At 37.3% G+C, this 18789-nt stretch overlaps 1 protein-coding gene across 1 annotated transcript; it reads left to right on the top strand.

Moving 5' to 3' along the window:
- Positions 1–2302: 2302 nt before the first annotated feature.
- LOC135770509 (P2Y purinoceptor 14-like) lies at positions 2303–6889 on the top strand. Its single transcript, XM_065280185.2, has 2 exons — positions 2303–2659; positions 5400–6889. The coding sequence occupies exons 1-2, from the start codon at positions 2430–2432 to the stop codon at positions 6013–6015; spliced, it is 846 nt and encodes a 281-aa protein (XP_065136257.1). The 5' UTR covers positions 2303–2429; the 3' UTR covers positions 6016–6889.
- The last annotated feature ends 11900 nt before the right edge of the window (positions 6890–18789 follow it).

Below are 18789 nucleotides of genomic sequence, written 5' to 3'. Positions count from 1 at the left end.
TGAAAAACTGGGTTTTCTTTTGGAAAAAAAGAACGCGCGCGAGCTCTTTGCCAGCATATGCTCAGCAGTCATTTCGGCTCGCATTGCGAAGTGGAAGATGACCGCAGAAACAGGTGAAGGTTCAGCTCTCGCTGCCGTTCCCCTAACCTTTATATTGTGATATGCCTTAATGCAAATAATTAGAGTAAAAATCATGTGTTAAAATGTGTTTATTGATCAAAGAGAACATGAACTGGAGCTTATTTTTAATAATAAAAAAACCTCAGCATCACATACACTGTTAGACTTTTTATTGTATATATGCGGTAACACACTGGCTACTGCCCCATTACAGTACCATAACTGTTTTTTACAGTATGATGCCTTTACCGCAGTTCCATTTTACAGTATAATACCCTTACTGTTACCTAGTTTTGAAAAAAAATTATGCCTTGAAGGGGAATCAAACCCAGGTCGCCCATTTCGTAGGTCCATAACACTACCACAGTGCCACTTGAGGAAAGATACTCACTACACTCCTCAAGTAGCCTTTTCTGTCACTCTCCCGACACTCAGAGGAGCGAAATCTTGGCGTCACTAGTGTTTTGAAGTCTTGAGGTCAAATTAAAATCTGACGGTCAAGCATTTATCCATAATCCCTTTCTTGTTTCTATCTACAATTCTCAAAAAAATATTTAAACTGCTGAAAAACAATTTACATTTTAAAATTTGCTTCACTGCTAAAAGCATAACAAATAAAATGTATTTCAATTCATAGATATATTTTATTTTTCCATTTTATATGCTTTTATAACACTATTTTATTCAAGTACAGTAGCATTACTGATGTTGTTTTACAGCAGTCTACCGCAAATTCAAAACATACAGTAAATCACTGTAAATTAAATGTTAATACCCATAATGCAATGCATACAGTAATGAACTGGAAAAGAAAATGATGGTATTTTACTGGGCATTTTGTGGTAAGTAACTGTAGAAATTACAGTTAAGTCTAACAGTGTATTGTTTTTAAATTACATTGTATTTTATACAATATATAAATAATGAGTTCATCACTATATAGAGGACTTAAACAAATATTTATTGACAGATAAATAAACACTACAGATCTTACCACTGCAGTTAGTCGCCAATCCAATTTTAAATAAAATATTCAAAGTTTACATTATATTCTCTTTATAAGACATGTCAAATCCATTGGAAATCATTAAAATATATTTTTGTCCACATATATTTAAGTTAACGTTACTAAATGAAGAAAAAGATAAAAGAATTTGCTAAAATAATGTAGTCTCTGAGATTAAAAGATTTCATTCACTTTAACAAATCTTACCACAGTTTATCTGCCTATTGTTAGCTATCTCTGTTTCACATCAATCAAAAGCTTCTTTTAACATCATATTCTCCTCATCGAAAACCACTAAAATATATATTTGCTCTCTCATATTTAAGTTACTAAATGACAAAAGAAAGAAATCATTAAAATAATGTTTGTTTCAAGGGTAAAATTAAACTTAGTTCGCAAGCGAATGCTGGAGGAACAGAGTAGAGAAGCGCGAGCTGGAGCAGTGGAGCGCGCACGACTTAGGCACTAATAAAGAATACAATGGATTTAATGATGTTTTCACTTAATTTCCCAAAAAATTGATGGGTAGTAGTGAATACAGACGGAGCAGTGGGACTTCTCTCTAGGTTATAAAACTAAAAACTAAAAATAGCAATACAGGGAACGTTCTCTCTAGGTTATAAAAAATAAAAATAACCTGCAGAGAACGTTCTGGGAGCATTCTCTCTAGGTTATAAAATTAAACCTAAAATTAACCCGCAGGAAACGTTCCCAGAATGTTTTTGTTTGGTTACCAAAAATGTAACCAAATGGGAACCATATTTGAACATCAGGGGAACGTTATGTGTTTGCATGGAAGCACAACTGGTTCTCCCTGCATGTTGCCAAAACAATTGATCTGCCTTATTATTGCTATACAGATATTTATAATATTTACTTTTTACTTTTGGTACTTAAGTACGTTTTAAATTGGATACATTTGTACTTTTACTCAAGTGATGTTTGATTGGAGAGCTTTCTACTTTTACTGGAGTCATTTTTTATTTGGGTATAAATACTGTTACTCGAGTATAACTTTCGACAGTCTTTTTGTCATGCACGCCCTTAAGTTTATATGTTTTAAAATATTTCATAATTAAGCCAGGTTTAAAAAAGATCTGAATTAAATGTTTCTCATTTTCTTATCTAGATGGAATCACCAGTCCCTTCAACCACTTCTCTAAACAACACCATTAATCCAAACAAGACTTACATAACTGGAGCTCCGTGTGAATTTAGAGAAGTTTGGGTCTCAACCCACCCTGCTTTCATATTTGCATACTCATTGGTGTTTCTTATCAGTCTGGTGCTGAACTGCATCACGATGAGAGTTTATTTCTGCACCAAACAGCGTGTCCAGTCCAGTGTCACCATCTACCTGAAGAACCTAGCTGCGGCTGACTTCTTCCTTTGCCTTTCCTTACCTTTGCGGATTGCTAACAATGTGACCTTTTCAATGACACTGCGGATCATATACTGCAGCTTTGGAGCAACAGCCTTTTATTTAAACACGTATGCAAGTATTCTCTTCATGGACTTTATTGCGGCAAACAGGTAACCATCTAATGTTAACTTCTATATTTTATAGGTTCAAAATATTTGCTTTTTCTTTTGTTATACTTTATATTTTACCTTTTTTATTTATTTGACTTGACATGTAAACCTAGAACCATGGGATTAATGTGGTTCAGTGCCCCACCAAATTAATCCACTTGAAAACTTAGAACTCTATAAACTTAATCAAATCTAAACTGTTAACTCGTACATGTGTCTAATATTTTTCTTTTTTTCTAATAAAGGTTCTAGACTATTTGATGTCTTAAAGTGAAATTATAATATGTTTGGTAAATGCGTGCATGGCTTGCTTGGCTACTATATTTAATGAGCGAGCTGAAAACAGCACCTAACATTGTCCCCAAAGTAAATCTGTGGTGAAAAATGGCATTGTAGCAAGTCCTAACTGTGAACCATATAGGCAGATTTGAATCTGACCCTTTAACTTTTACATTACGTAAACAGTAAACAATGATATATTAATCAGCGTAAGCAGTTAATGAGAAAATATACATCAAACAACTCCGAACAACAAAAGTAAATAGTTGAGTTCTGAGGGGTTCACTAAGGCTGAGACAATAGAATATCATAAGCAAATTGTGTGGGTAGTCAGTGTAGGGTGCAAGGCTAACAAAGTCCTTGGTGCGATTCCTGGACAACAATATTCATTATAAAAAGAATAATTTAATATGCCTTTAAAAAGGTTTATGTCTGTTAAAGCTAACATAACACAAGCTGTTTCTGCATTTCTGATGTTAATCAGGAAAACCTATAGACAGTTTCAGCAGTAACAACATAAACACGCAGCTTTCGTGGTCATCACGTAACTTCCGGTAAACTCTGTGAAGAATATATAACAACAAAGTCCTTTAAAAGTAGTTTATTTATATAACAAGCAAAATTAACAACACGTATTACATAGGAACCCAAAACATTTGTTATTTTTCGACAAGGTATTCGTTAAAAAGTTCAGTTTCACCAACTATTCAGACCATTAAACAAACAGAAACCGAAAGTAAAGTTCGGACCAGACGCTTATCGCATCACCGCACATGCGCCCGATGAAACGGTCTATAGAGTAGTATTACATCCTTCATATCTCCAAAGAGTCTTTAGTTTAATCAGATTTATAAAAGAAAGATTAGCTTTACAGATTCTTTCCGATAACGTAGGAAAAATTAAGAAGGAGGAGCTACTACCGCGGAAGGAGCGAGTACGAGTCATGCAACACTATACAACACTGTTTAACTTATGATTCACTACATGTTTGTGTCATTTATATAATATGCACACACCTATTTCCAACATAGGACAGAAGTCTAACTTACCGCATGCAACTCATGACCCGGTTGGGACTTTTCAATGAAATCCAGCGCATCAAACACACACGCAAAACTCTGCTGCCACCCCGGATAATAAACTATATCCATTGTTTCTGACTTTCTTCTTCTTTCGTGCCATTGTTGAGTTTTGAAATTAAATAAAGCTGTTGCATGATGTGATGTTTGTAAGGTCTAGGGTTAGGGTTAGGGTTATTTTTAAAAGTCTGAAACAAGTTATGCAACTCTCCCTGTAGAATCTACGGTTTCATTTCAGTTTGCTTCATGGACTTCAGAGGCTGCTGCCTTCAATGACCGAGCCTCGCCTTCAAAGTCTGCATTCTTAGAAGGATCCAACTCCTAAATTGGGATGCAAAATTTGAACACATGAGCAACAGGTTGTAAAATGCTTTCACTGCGAAAAATTGGCGACAAAAGTAAATAAAATATAGGTCCATGAGATCTGCAAATTTAGCGAGTACCGATCAAGTCATTTAATGCAGTGTTCAAACTATACTGATCTACGGCAGATCGATTAGAACATCCCTAGTAACAAGTAACACCTGGAGACAATTAGGGTAGGGAAACAAGACAATACTACAATCTCCAATTCAAATGAACTCAAAACACAACTTAAAATAAAAGAGATTAATTCAGTACCACAAGACATACAGAACCCTTGCAAAAAGTGACTAGTGATTTAAATTATATTTGTACCACTGTAGTTGAGGTCAAGAATAATATTCATGACGTTGTTATAAAACTATATGACAGAGTATTAACACTTAATGACAAATTCAATTTGTATCACTGGTAGAAAGTAGTCAGTTATGTTGTCTTGGTAATGTCAATTTGTCATGACAAGTTATAGTGTATTGGTTAATGTCAAATTGTCATAACAAAGACATCTCAAACAATGTCATCTTTGCATTAAAAATGACATGAACGAATAACACTTAATAACAGTTGTCATAACATCTCCTTCATGTTCATGACACGTGTCATGACATGATTATGAAGGTGTCATGTCAGTCTTATGAAAACCCCTTCAAGTAAAGTTACCTCACGTTTTTCTGAGAAATGGTACTGTACTTTCACCCTTGCTCCAAACAGGTAACAGAAACAGGTAGGACAGAAATATATGTTTTAAATTTAAAATCTTGACACCCATCCAAATCAACTTTTATTGGAGGAGTTGTGTAAGAAGTAGGAAGTCAAATTGTTTAAACCATTTCAGTCAATGTTTTTTTAAAGATCTGACTCAAACAACTGATTTATTAATGAATTGGCCAGAGCTACTTCTTATACAGTAATGTGAATAATGTTTTTTTAAAGCTTCAGTCTAATAACATCGTAATCTTTAAAATTTCAGCTCAACAAAAGTTATAAAAGCATTAAAACATTTGCTTACTTTACTACAGGTACCTCAAAATTGTCCGGCCATTGGAAACAAATGCCCTTCAGACGGTTCGTACTGCCCACCTGATATCCATAGCTACATGGTCCTCCTTGGTAACCATCGGGTCCATCTACTTGATCCCATTCCTTCAGATTTCCTGGGATCACAACCAAAGCTCTGAAGATATTAGTTGTGAGTCCCTACATAGTACTCAACATAGCTTGGCCTACAAAATCATCCATTGTGCGTCCATTGCGCTCTTCATGTTTGTGCTGTTTTCTCTGGTTTTTCTGTATTGGAAAACTTTGCGAAAGATCAGAAAAGCTCAATTCTCTACACAGGCCACATCAAACAGCCAAACCTTTAACAAGTCTAAGCGTAACATGCTCATTCTAGTGGTGATTTTCTGTGTGTGTTTTGTGCCCTATCATCTGGTGAGGCTCCCTTACGTTTTCATCAGCGACTGTACAATGGTTCAGGCATTTAGCATCCTAAAGGAGCTGACTGTTCTGCTTTCAGTGCTAAATGTCTGTTTTGATCCACTTATATACTTTATTTTCTGCAAGACCTTCAGAGCCCAGCTTGGCTTTGGAAAGAAGAAGAAATTATTGCCAAGGACTGTCAGTTTGACACCTTAATTCAGTGCTATTTATCACAAAAAAAGTTAAATCTTTGTAATGTAATCATTCCTGCTTAGTTGTACATAAATTCTAAGTACATAAGTTCTGTCCTGACCAGAAGGAAAGTTTATGTGTTATACAACTCAAGTGTTTACTAACTAAATATTATTAACCTGAACCTCATCGCCACACATCAAACAAAATGGATGAAGTGTGCACCACTTGAATAATATATATTGACAGAGATAAATTTATCAAGGCATTACTAGTACTACTGGTAAATTGCATTAATAAAGAACTGTTTTTAACATAGACACTTAAAGTGTTAATTCACTCAAGAATGAAAATTTTGCATTAATTACTCATTTAACCCTCATATACACCCGTAAGAGCTTTGTTTATCTTTCTGAGCCCCATATGCCCAGAAGAGGAAGTGAAGACATTGTTAAAATAGTTAATGTGACTACAGTGGTTTAATCTGGTGACAAGAATAACATTTGAGCTCAAAGTCAGTTTCTTATATGTATTCATGAAAGCAGAATATGCATGAACACATCATTCTTATAATGTTTATTATTTCAGTTTTAGTTACGTCTTTGTTTGTTTGATGATATTTGTGTGTTGTCCTCATTGATTTACCTGATTCTGTGCTAAAATATTTACATTAAAGCAGCTTTACAACAATCTACATTTTAAAAAGCGCTATAGAAATACAGAAATAAACATACTGTACTGTTATAGCTAGACAACTTTTGTCATTTTCACATACTGTATCTCATAATCCTAGGAAGATGGCTCCCCCTTTTGGGGCTTTATTATAAAATTAAAACATAATGTTCTGTGTTGGTAATATAAAACATGTTTTGTTAATACCATTGTAGAAATAAAAATGACTGTGCACTATAAAAGGTCTGCTACTCATTGAACTACTTTGATGTTTGAATAACATGATGTTTTAGTTTTGTGTTTAGTTTTGTAAGTTTAATTTTATAAGTTAGTTTGCAGCTGGTTAGTATTATAAGCCTTGTCAAAGTACACTTTCGTTTAAACCTTAAAGGTCCTGTTCTTTCTATGTTTTTGAAGCTTTGATTGCGTTTACAGTGTGCAATATAACATGTGTTCTTTTTTCACATATAAATAATGCTGTAGTCCAAATCGTCCGTTCGCTGTAGGCTTTGAAAGGGGAATTCTGTTAAAGAACACGCCTGGCAGTGAACTTTGAGCTTTATCATTTTGCATTATTATTTATGTTCTAACAGCAACATTACACACTAACTAAAGTTTGAAAAATGAACTTGACCTTTAAAGTATATTAGGATTTATTTAAATCATAAATTATAAAATATATTAAAACTCAAAAGCACCAAAAAGTACATTTATCCACCATGAAAGTAATTGGAACAAATTCAGTGCACTCTTAGAACTCCAAAGGAGTTTGCTTACCCCGACGCAACGGCTTTTGTTTTTTACTCAGGACGCTCAAGGACGTTAGCGTGATTAACACCAGAGCGTTCAATCAGACGCGTGGTGATCTCATTAGAAGCGAGCTCACGCACCCCCCAAACGAATTCAAAGAATGATGAATCTCGTGGCAGTGGCATCCCCACTAATTCCTCTGGGCATGCATGCTGTTCATGAGACCGCTTTGGTTTTGGCTGGTAGCGAGAGTCCCACCCCAAGCTGGCGGTCGCGATGCTTAATGCTTACACATAGCTCCATGAAAGTGCTATCGATATGATTATCTCCTTGCCTTTTCCTCTCAGGCACGGAGCTCGGCTCGTTGTGCATAGGGAAAGTGGTGACCAAAGAATGCATCTACGACGGGGTAGACATGTATTGTGACGGCAACCAGGCTTCGATTTGTGGAACGCTCATCTGTCTCAGTTACATATCTATCACATGACGAGTGTTAAAACTTAACAATGCCCAGGGCCCCTTCCATGAGGTGCTTTTACGCACAGAAATGGTCTATCGCTGATTGGTTTATGGTGAAGAGCCTAGATCCCCATGAACTGCGGTGTGGAGCACATTCTCTCCTTCTTAAAAGAGCTGATAGTCGGCGGCTGCACACCCTCTACAAATAAAGTCTATATGGTGGCGATAACAGCGAACCACACTCATATAGCCTGCCATTGTGAAACACAAACTTGTCATTACGTTTCTCAGTTGCGCCCGCAGACTGAACCGGATGTAGCCGCACACAATCCCGTCTTGGGATCTATCCAAGGTCCTGAAGGCACTGTGCAGTCCTTCCTTCTTGAACAGGCGGACTTGCGCAAGCATTGGTTAAACAAGTAGGCGATTTATGTATAAAAAGTAGCCTACTGTTCAGTAATGCAGAAAAGTGCAACACAACCATGTTAAAGCTATTAAAACGTTCAGATGCAAAAATGAACTAAATGTAAAATTAGCTAAACTAGTTAATGATATTACATCATACATCACGTCTCTTCTACTGTAAGTACACGGAAAAAAATAAGACAAATGATGCGCGTTTGAGTTGGATTTTTATGAAGAATACGTGACTGTTTATGTAACTGGCAAAAGAAAACTTCGCCAACGAAATGTTTGCCAAAAAGCATGCATTTGTATGACATCAAAGTCTATCGCCTAAACATCGATTATCCATGTCATGTTACTCCAATATCATACAGTATCTCAGCATGAAGTCGAGCACACACATTGTCGTCTGTATGGCCTACATGAAACACGACTGCCCTCTACAGGTTTTTGTATTTCCTGCGTCCCCCACCGAACCCCCCTTCTGCAGGATCTCGCAGAATTTCTGAAGTGCTCGCGGCATTCTGCTCTCAGAGACGCGCATTTTTAAAGGCCACATCTGTAAATGAGATGTTAATGAGCCCAATTGTCTCCCCCAGCTGGAAAAAATAGTCCCTTTCATCTTGATTTTCTCGGTTTGAGTGTTTTTGAGTTCCTATGTTCAAATGGCCACAACTTCTCCAAATCTTATCAGATTAGAAAGCTTAGAAACTGCACTTTCAGAATCTGTGAATAACTCAAAATGGGCCAGATCCGACTTGTGTCCCTACTTTCAGTGACTGGTCACATTTTAGATATCCATAAAACACCTGATTCAGTTCATCAGCTGGTTAGTGTGTTAATTAAGGAAATGTTTCAAACATTCTGGCAGGAGCCTTATGAGTGGATTCAGGTGTTTCATATATGGAGACATCTAAAACTTTCTGGGAGGGGGGCTGAGGACTGGAGTTGAGAATCAATGCCTTAACTGAAACACCTAATTCCACTAATCAGGCTCCTTCCAGAATGTTTGAAACGTTTACTTAACAAACTGATGAACTTTCTGACATTTCTTATTTTCTCTCATTTTCAGCTGGGCAAGATGAAATAAAATATATATATTTTTTAAATTCATAAGCAGGTGTACATTATAATTACAATTATTTAAATTAAATTCATTTTTATTCCTTTTTTAATTTATTTTATTTAAAGGCGCCCTAAGCCCGCTCTAAGTGAATTTACGTGTTTTAGGCCATAACATTTTTTTTTTACAAACAGCAAACATTCACTCACTATCTGCTAGCTGCCTGTCCCCTGAGCACACTGTAAAAAAACCAGGGGGGCAGGTTTTCATATTTTATTGAAGCTTCCCTGGGCGCCGCCATTGATTAGCGGACCCCCACCTGCTGTTAGCATTCCATTGACTCCCATTCATTTTGGTGTCACTTTGACAATGAATAACTTTACATCTGAGGCGTTTGTCCATTATTCTCCATTTGTCCATTATTATTTCTAAAGAAACACGAAAATTTTTAAAAGTCTCCATTACCTTGTATCTTAAGTTATGGACATATTGGACTTTTTAGATTGTATGTGGAAATGAAGCAAACCTAAAACAATCACGTGACTGCTTTGTTGGCAGATTAAAAAAAAGCACCAACCTCTTGCGCAGATTTCGATGTCATTTATGTTTTAAGACTGAATCAGAGGGTCAACTCTTATGAATTGTAAGCATTGAACCAGCTAAAAAAGAGGCCGTTCAGAGATCTGGCAGCATTTTCAGCTTGTGGCGGCAAATAAAGTTAGCTTATAGATAGATAGATAGATAGATAGCTCATTATTATTATTATTATAGATAGATAGATAGATAGATAGATAGATAGATAGATAGATAGATAGATAGATAGATAGATAGATAGATAGATAGATTCTCAACTCCTTTCTTATAATAACAACACATCATCAATGTTGAAACATTTTAGAGCTAAACATGAGAAAACATCTGGAAGTGGAGCAGCAGCTACTAGCAACCAAGGTATGTGACTTCTGTCTTTATAATAAGGTATTAGATAGATAGATAGATAGATAGATAGATAGATAGATAGATTCTCAACTCCTTTCTTATAATAACAACACATCATCAATGTTGAAACATTTTAGAGCTAAACATGAGAAAACATCTGGAAGTGGAGCAGCAGCTACTAGCAACCAAGGTATGTGACTTCTGTCTTTATAATAAGGTATTTTAAACAGTGCATAGCTAAAGAGTGTATTACTTTAGTGGTATTAAAAAAATACATTATGTATTGCAGGAATCAGAAACCAACTGATTGATGGGGCCTTGGTCAACATGATAGTAAAAGATTGTCAGCCATTTTCAGTAGTTGAAGATGCTGGCTTTAGGAAATTCGTAGGGGTGTTAGACCAAACATACATTCTTCCATCCATCCCGCCAGGCATTAAAAAACTTGGTTGAGGAAAAATACAAGGAGGCCAAGAAAGAGGTGAAAAAGGCCAGAGCTGTAAGCTTCACATCTGACATGTGGACATCTCTCCATATGGAGACATATCTTGCAGAAACATGTTATTTTGTAAATGAAAATGATCGCCTGTCCATATTGTTACTGGGGGTAGAACATTTTTCAAAAACTCAGAATTGAGAACAGCTTTGATGGAGCAGTGGGGCATTCAAAACAACATGCCTTGTAACTGATGTTGCAGCCAATATGGTAGCATGTGCCAGCATCCTGAAACTCTGCCACACAAACTGCATAGCACGTGCCTTAAACTTTGTGGTTAAAAAAGCCATTAAACAAAAAACAGGACTTGAGGACATTAGAGGAAAAGAATGAAAGATTGTGGCTTATTTTAAGTCACAACAGTAAAAGAAAGATTGGTGCCACAAAATCAGATGGGCAAACCAAATCACAAATTGATTCAGGAGAAGGATACTCATTAGAACTCATCATTCTTGTCCATACATGTATGCCATGATAGAGCGCGTCTTTGTTCAGAGGGAGCAAGTAGGTGCTGCTTTGGTCTCTCTCAAGCCCAAATCACTCCTTTAACTTCTGAAGAATACCACACGATAAATGAATGTCAGAGGAGAAGAGAGTGTCAGGGTCAAAGGTGATTCCTCTTATACAAAAGCTGAGGCATGCAATCACCTCAATAAGCTCACAGGTTCATGATGAGATTGCTTTGATATTGTGTAACAACCTCCTACGACTACTTTCTGAGAGGATGTCTGCATATGAAACTATGAGCATTATGACTTTGGCAACTCTTTTTGACCCTCGGTTTAAAACTATAGGCTTTTGCAGCCAGTCAAATGCACAGATGACTGTGAGAAACCTTACAGCAGAATGTGCTTCAATAATATGAGATTCACAAAACACCCCATACACATCCTCTCAAATACCCTCAAAATACCTATTTTCAAACCATTGACGCTTCGGTTTAGATTTGGTGTTTGCGTTAGTATGTCACTTTAAGTATTGGTTTATACTTTTTTTCTAATGTATTCTTTTATATTTTCTAAACTTTAAACAATTGTCGCCTGGCATTGAGGTTAGAGTTGGTTTGGGGTTGGGATGTCATTTTATGTAAATCTAACCCTATACCGAAGCGACAATGGTAAGAAAATAGGACAAAACAGTTGAGTAACCAATACGTGAAGAATGCCACTGAAAAGAAAGTAAAAATCTTTAAAGTGCTTTTTTGCCCACAAAATAAAATGTCACTTCTTTAGTACACACAAGCACTTTCACCTTTCACAAGGCAGCTTTTCCACCTTTTTCCCACAAGATGTCGATAGTGTGCACCGTGTTGAAAAGCTTCAAGTTATGAACCTTTTACAATACCCTTGAAGGGAAAGCATTGGTGCTTCACAAAGCTTCATTTCACCATCACTACCTTAAACAAGAAGACACAGACCAAATAACACAACCAGAATTTCCAGCATCACAAACAACAACAACAAGAATAGCAGAGCAATCATTTTGGTCAGTGGCCCTTGGCTTTGTATTGTTAGCTAAATTTGGCTCGTGGTGAAAACTAATTCAGGAACCCTTTGCTATGCCCTCAATATCCAGTGGCATTTTCCTGTAGAATATTATCCATTCTATTGAAATATACTACAAAAAAGTGCAACCATGTTTTTGGCTACAAATACTATAGTAAATCATTGTAAATTTAGTAAGGGGTGTAATGTATTGAGTTGTTATTGAACTCTGATAAAAGTACTGTTTGGCCATTGTGAAAATGATCACAGAGTTAGAGTTTGGTTGGCCAGTTCATTATCTAAGAGAAACAAGTAACAGTGTTACAAAGTTTTACTTTTTTGTAGTGAAAAGCACAAAATAACTGCCCATTGTTGTCCTGACTCCTGACTCTTATTTGTGTTTTTGTAATCATTAGGCCTATAGTACAAACACAACAAGGGATAGCGTGGTCAACTTATCAATACTTCATTTTTGTTTACAGACGCCATTAGGGGCTGATCACACCTGTGGCGATCTTAGCTCATTTCAGATAATGAAGTATCAGGAGAAAGTCAATTTATCATTTAAAAAGTAGGCATTCCAAGCATTATGTAGACATTTTATATTTTGTCTGTCTAAGTATTTGTTAAGTTACAGTTATTTTTGTGATGCGTTTCTGAAGGACTTCACTGACATGAATGAAACAATAACAAGGTGAGTAACAAGGAAACGAGGAGGCGGTGACAGGAGACAAGACAGGGAAGCACATGGCCTGGTGAAAGCAAACTAAGGCCATGTGCTTCCACACAAAACACGTGGGCCTGTCATATTCCTGCCAAACTGTAACATTGACAGCATCCAATGAAACAAGACAAATAATAACAAAGGCAGACAAAATACAGTACAACAAGGTTGGGGAAACACAATAAAGAAAACAAATATGGAAGGGGGGAACAACAGAGTTCACAGGAGGAGGTCCCGACGGGGTAGAACTCGGTGGGAAAGGAATCTTTAAGCTGAGTGGTGATGGAGAGTCAAAGGGGCAAGAGGTCCGTGCAGGTTTAGTAAGGGTCTTCAAGATAACAGGCTTGGGTGAGGACACATGATGGACAGTTCTGTGGGGGAGTAAACTGAGGAAAGGCTGAGACAGAAGTGGCAGGGGAACAAAAGGGAAGCAGCGCTGCAGCTGCCAATGGAGCCGAGACAGCCCATGCTTCCCTTGGAGGTTGGTAGGTGGGGCGGGGCTCTCGGGGATGAAGGTGGTGAGACAGCCCAATTCTTCCACATGACAACCTCCACAACCTGGCCCTCTGGGATGGGGTGAAGCTGAGCGGACCAGTTAACTCCAGTTGGAACCTCTGGCTCACAGTTCATTAGGTAGTTTACCATGTCAGTGAAGCCCAGATGCCTCAGCATCCTCTGTTTGGAGGGTGTTGAGGGGCTTATCAAGGAAGCTGTTAAATATGAGATTCAGCTCTGCTTCATCAAAGCCACAGCTCATTTCTGCCTTCAGAAAGTCTATAACAAAGTCCTTAATAGGACATGGGCCCACCAGGTGGACAGAGAAGTGTCCATATCAGTCTGCTAGGTTCTGTGTTGGCTGATTCCTTCTGTCATGACAACAAGAACGGACTAAGATGCAGGGAATGCAAATTAATCACAGTTTATTGACAATGACAACAACTGAGAAAACAACTGAGCCACGAAGCAGTGCAGCAAAGCTGGAGCCTGAAAAGACAAGATGCTGTGACAGGTAGGGCTTTAAATAATTAATATTTCTAAAGTTAACTATGGCAATTTACTTGGCAAGATGTGACTATGAATCTGTGATCAAAATGTGTAACAACATACAATTAACTGACAAAGAACAAGAGAAAGCACTTAAAAAAGTAGATAAGGAAGAACAGGTGAGAACCCCCAAAAAAGAATTAATGGGGAAACAATGAGGGAGGGGCGGGAACACGGGGACAACCGAGCATGTGGCAAGCCGTCAAAACACAACCACATGGTCGACAAATTAATAACAAGACACGATTTAGCAACTAGGGGTGTAAATTGGACAGTTCATTACGATGCAATATCATATCGCCCATACCAATACATCAAACCAATACATCCAATACTTCTTCGAAAGCAATTACTCTTTGAAAATGGCAGAATATTTGTCCCAATTGGAAAATTTACAATAACAAACTAAAAAAATACACTTTTGACAAGTCTTTCAGTATTTTAGTGACAATAGTGACAATCACTGTGGTAGTTGTACATTCTTAAAACGAATGTGTTAAAATAACACATCTTGTGACTGTTAAGGACAACACATCTAATGTGTTATCTTTGACTTAACACATCTGTTTTATTTTTGGAACAACACACTTTGTGTTGTTTTAACAGATCTTGTGTTGTCCCTGTTATTTATTTGAACACAAAATCATCAAGAAATGACAAATAATGTGTTATAATAACACATAATGTGTTAAATAGGATAACACAAAACAATGTGTTTAAATTAACACATCTTTTTTTTAGAGTGTAAATTGACAAATAAAGTAATATTAAAATAAAGCTACTAAACAGTCCAGTGCTTTATATCTGAACATTTAAATACTGATCAATGCCAGTGGCGCTCCCAACCAGAAAGAGTGACTTGAAAAAACAACTTTAGTTTTTACATTTACATGGAGATGGACAAAAGATTATATTAAAAATAAATGTAATAAACTTGCATGATGTGTACTGTAGAATATGCTCGGAAAACCCTCCATCTCTTGACCCACGTTGCTGTGTCTACGTGCACAGCACACACAAGCAGCCCCACATAGTCAAGTATGAGGGAAGCAAAGCGGAATACTTACTAAGCAGCTGGCTCAGTGCTAAAGATTTTACCTTTACAAAAATTAACCATGGTTTTACTACAGTTAAAACCAAAAAACATGGTGTAGTAAAACCATGGTTACCACAAAATAACCACGGTTTTGACAACCATGGTTTTCAAAAACCATAGTTACACCATGGTTACTGTAGGAAAACCATGGTTTTGCTGATAGTAGTTACTTTACTTTTACCACAAAAAAAAACCATGGTTAATTTTCATAAGGGTATGAGCAATAGCACAAAATCATACAATAAAAAAATGTGAAAAGTAAATAAACAGTGGGTTTCATGTTTTTAAACCCTTTTACGGGTGTGCAGCAGGCACATACTTTGACCAGACATATAATGCACATGGTTCACATGTACACATATTTGACATGACGAGCAACACATGCTCATGACTAGGGTTGCCACCTTTGATTTGTGAAAAACCGGGACACTCAGATGAAATTTATTTTTGTTTTGTTTTTTGGAGGGGGGGGGATCAACTAATATTTGCAAATATACTATGTTAACAGTTGTAGGACTCTATTCCCTCTCTAACCTATATTTGTCCTGACGTAGATGCTTTCCCTGAAGTAGATGCACTCCCTGATGTAGATGCACTTACTCTGGACTCCTTTCTACATTAAAGGCGAAGTCCATGATGTTTGAAAGCCAATGTTGATATTTGAAATTACATAAACAAACACGCCCCTACCCCAATAGAATCTGGACCTTCTGTTGATAGACCCGCCCCACACATACGCAACCCGGCAAGTACGTCGGTTAGTAGACACGCTCCTTACTGCTGATTGGCTATAAGTGTGTTTTGGTAGTCGGCCCAACTCCTTTTCCAAAGCTTTTTTCAAACATCGTGGACTCCGACTTTAAATACATACATTAAATACATTTTTGTATAAATATTGTGTAAACATATACTGCATAATTATATTCTATTATAAAATATAATCATTTGTACAAATATAGGATATATATATATATATATATATTCTTTAGCAATTAAAACATGATTACATGTATTATAATAGATTATAAACAACTTTTTGTTTTTGTTAACTTAGTAAATTTGGGCAACCTAAAACTGACATTTCTCACCTCTTTTTCCATGTGTATTTCTCATCCCTTTTTGCTGCCTGCAAAAGTCTTGGCTGTCCCTCAATGAATGCTTTAAACTCCAAGCATGATCATTTAGGGGCGGTTTCCAGGACAGGGATTAGACTAGTCCTAGACTAAAACATTTTTAAGAGCTGTCCAAACTGAAAACAACTTGAACTGACACATCTTAAAATACACCAGTTCCCTTTGTTTTGCACACAGGTAATGTTTTTAGTAAGGCATGTTTGTTAAAACTAATTATATTTCCTAATTAAACTAAAGCCTAGTCCTGGATTAAGCTAATCCCTGTCCGGGAAACCGCCCCTTTAAGTTTAATCTAACTTGAAGTTCAGCTTTGACCAACCCCATTGATCGTTTTAAAAGCTGACTAGCAACTTAACTCAAACTATTTCATCCAGGATGTGTGTGTGGAATCTGTGGATGCGACCATAGATATGTATATAAAGGCTAGATGGCTCAAGGCGGAGTCAGCTGTGTCGTCACTTGGCGGCCATCTTAGGTCAGTGCTGCCATAGTGCTGCTCCCTGCTGCTGTGGACGGAAGGTGAGTGACATACGCCAACTAAAATGCTCGTAACTTGCTGAATTCTTGACGGATTTACAAACGGTTTGTTTTTTTACAAACGTTATTAACGTGGCTATAATTCTGGATGCTTTAACATGTTTCATGAATTTTTTATTTATTTTTAGTATACGTATTCAGTGTCATAGGTACATCTTTGACGTTTATAACAAACCAATCCGTTTGAAAATCGGTAAAAAATTAAGCAAGTTATGGTCATTTAAAAGTACCTGCATCATTAAAACTCAATGCTACGAGTGAGCGAGCGCCCTGTCCTAAGATGGCCGCCAAAATGCGGACGTTCCACTCAATTGGCCATCAGCGCGGACGAGCCATCTAGCCTTTATATACATATCTATGGATGCGACGCAGTGCGACCAACCGACAGCATAGGTAGTTGCTAGGCGATAAATTGAGCTTCCAATCAAATAAAAGTAAACGCCTGGCCAATCCACTGTGTTACCTGTTCTATTTTACCCGGTTACAGACACAGGATTGGATGAACACAGAAACAGTGGAAGGAAACGCTTTAATTTGAAACCAGGAAATTCTGCTTTAAAAGATCATTTTCACAAAAAAACGGGACAATTCGTGTCCTGGGAAAGAATATACATTTTCCGGGACAGTGACTCAAAAAAGAGAACAATCCTGGGAAAACCAGGACGGGTGGCAACGCTACTCATGACACCTATTTTGAATTCACATTCCTAGTAAGAAAAGTCACCGGCCGACACTGCTTAAGAGTAAGATTTAGAATAATTACAGCATTTTGAGATCATTTTGGGCGCTGTCTCTACCGTTTGCGCACATTGCTTGGAGGTGCACACAAGCCTTATAAAACATGTGAGGAAAGAACTGTTTCGTGTCTTTGATCAGTTCTGTCAGCTGGCCCGAGCATCGGCCATGGTTATTGTGGAGCCCTGCAAAGTTAGTTTTTCGTATGTTATATAAAACATTGTTTTTGTATCACACTCACATAATACACAACTGTTTGGCTTTTAAATTTATGTTTAAGATTAGACATCACTTTCTGGTTTAAATTGAACTATTTCTGTTGCTCACATGTGGATAGAACACTAGGTTTATGTTTTTTTTTTATATATATATACACAATATTGCCAAAGGTTTTGGGACAACTTCCTTTATATGCACATGAACCTGAATATGCACATGAACCTGAATGACATTTCATTCATAATCCATAGGGTTTAATATGGAGTTGGCACTGATGTTGGACGAGAAAGCCTCGCTCGTAGTCTCCGCTTTATTTCTTCCTAAAGATGTTTCATTGGGTTAAGGTCAGGACTCTGTGCAGGCCAGTCAAGTTCCTTCAAACCAAACTCGCTCATCTATGTCTTTATGGACCTTGCTTTGTCATGTTGGAACAGGAAGGAGCTGTCCCCAAAGAGTTGAGAGCATGAAATTGTCCAAAATATCTTGGTATGATGAAGCATTAAAAGTTCATTTCACTGAAACTAAGGGGCCAAGCCAAACCCCTGAAAAACAACCCCACATTATAAACCCCCCTCCACCAAATTTTACACTTGGCACAATGCAGTCAGGCAAGTACTGTTCTCCTGGCAACCGCCAAGCCCAGACTTGTCCATCAAATTGCCAGAGAAACGAGATTCGTCCCTCTAGAGAACACATCTCCATTGCTCTAGAGTCCAGTGTTTTACACCACTGCATCCGGCGCTTTGCATTGAACTTGGTTATGTAAGGCTTGGATGCAGCTGCTCGGCTATAGAAACAAATTCCATGAAGCTCTCTACTCACTGTTCTTGAGCTAATCTGAAGGCAACATGAAGTTTGGAGGTCTGTATAATTTGACTTTAGTAATTGATTGACTTCTGCGCACTGTCTGGCTTTGCATTGCCTGACCCCGCGTTGTGATTTTATGTGGCCACATTGTTTTTTAAAGTCACATATGTAGAACAGTTAGGGAAGTAACTTGCCGTGTATAGAGCATGTGGATTAAACACTGACACTATATTTA

Source organism: Paramisgurnus dabryanus, chromosome 8, assembly GCF_030506205.2.
Source record: "Paramisgurnus dabryanus chromosome 8, PD_genome_1.1, whole genome shotgun sequence".
NCBI classification, from domain to species: Eukaryota; Metazoa; Chordata; class Actinopteri; order Cypriniformes; family Cobitidae; genus Paramisgurnus; species Paramisgurnus dabryanus.
The sequence above is the reverse complement of the archived record's forward strand: the minus strand, read 5'-3'. Positions and strand labels throughout refer to the sequence as shown.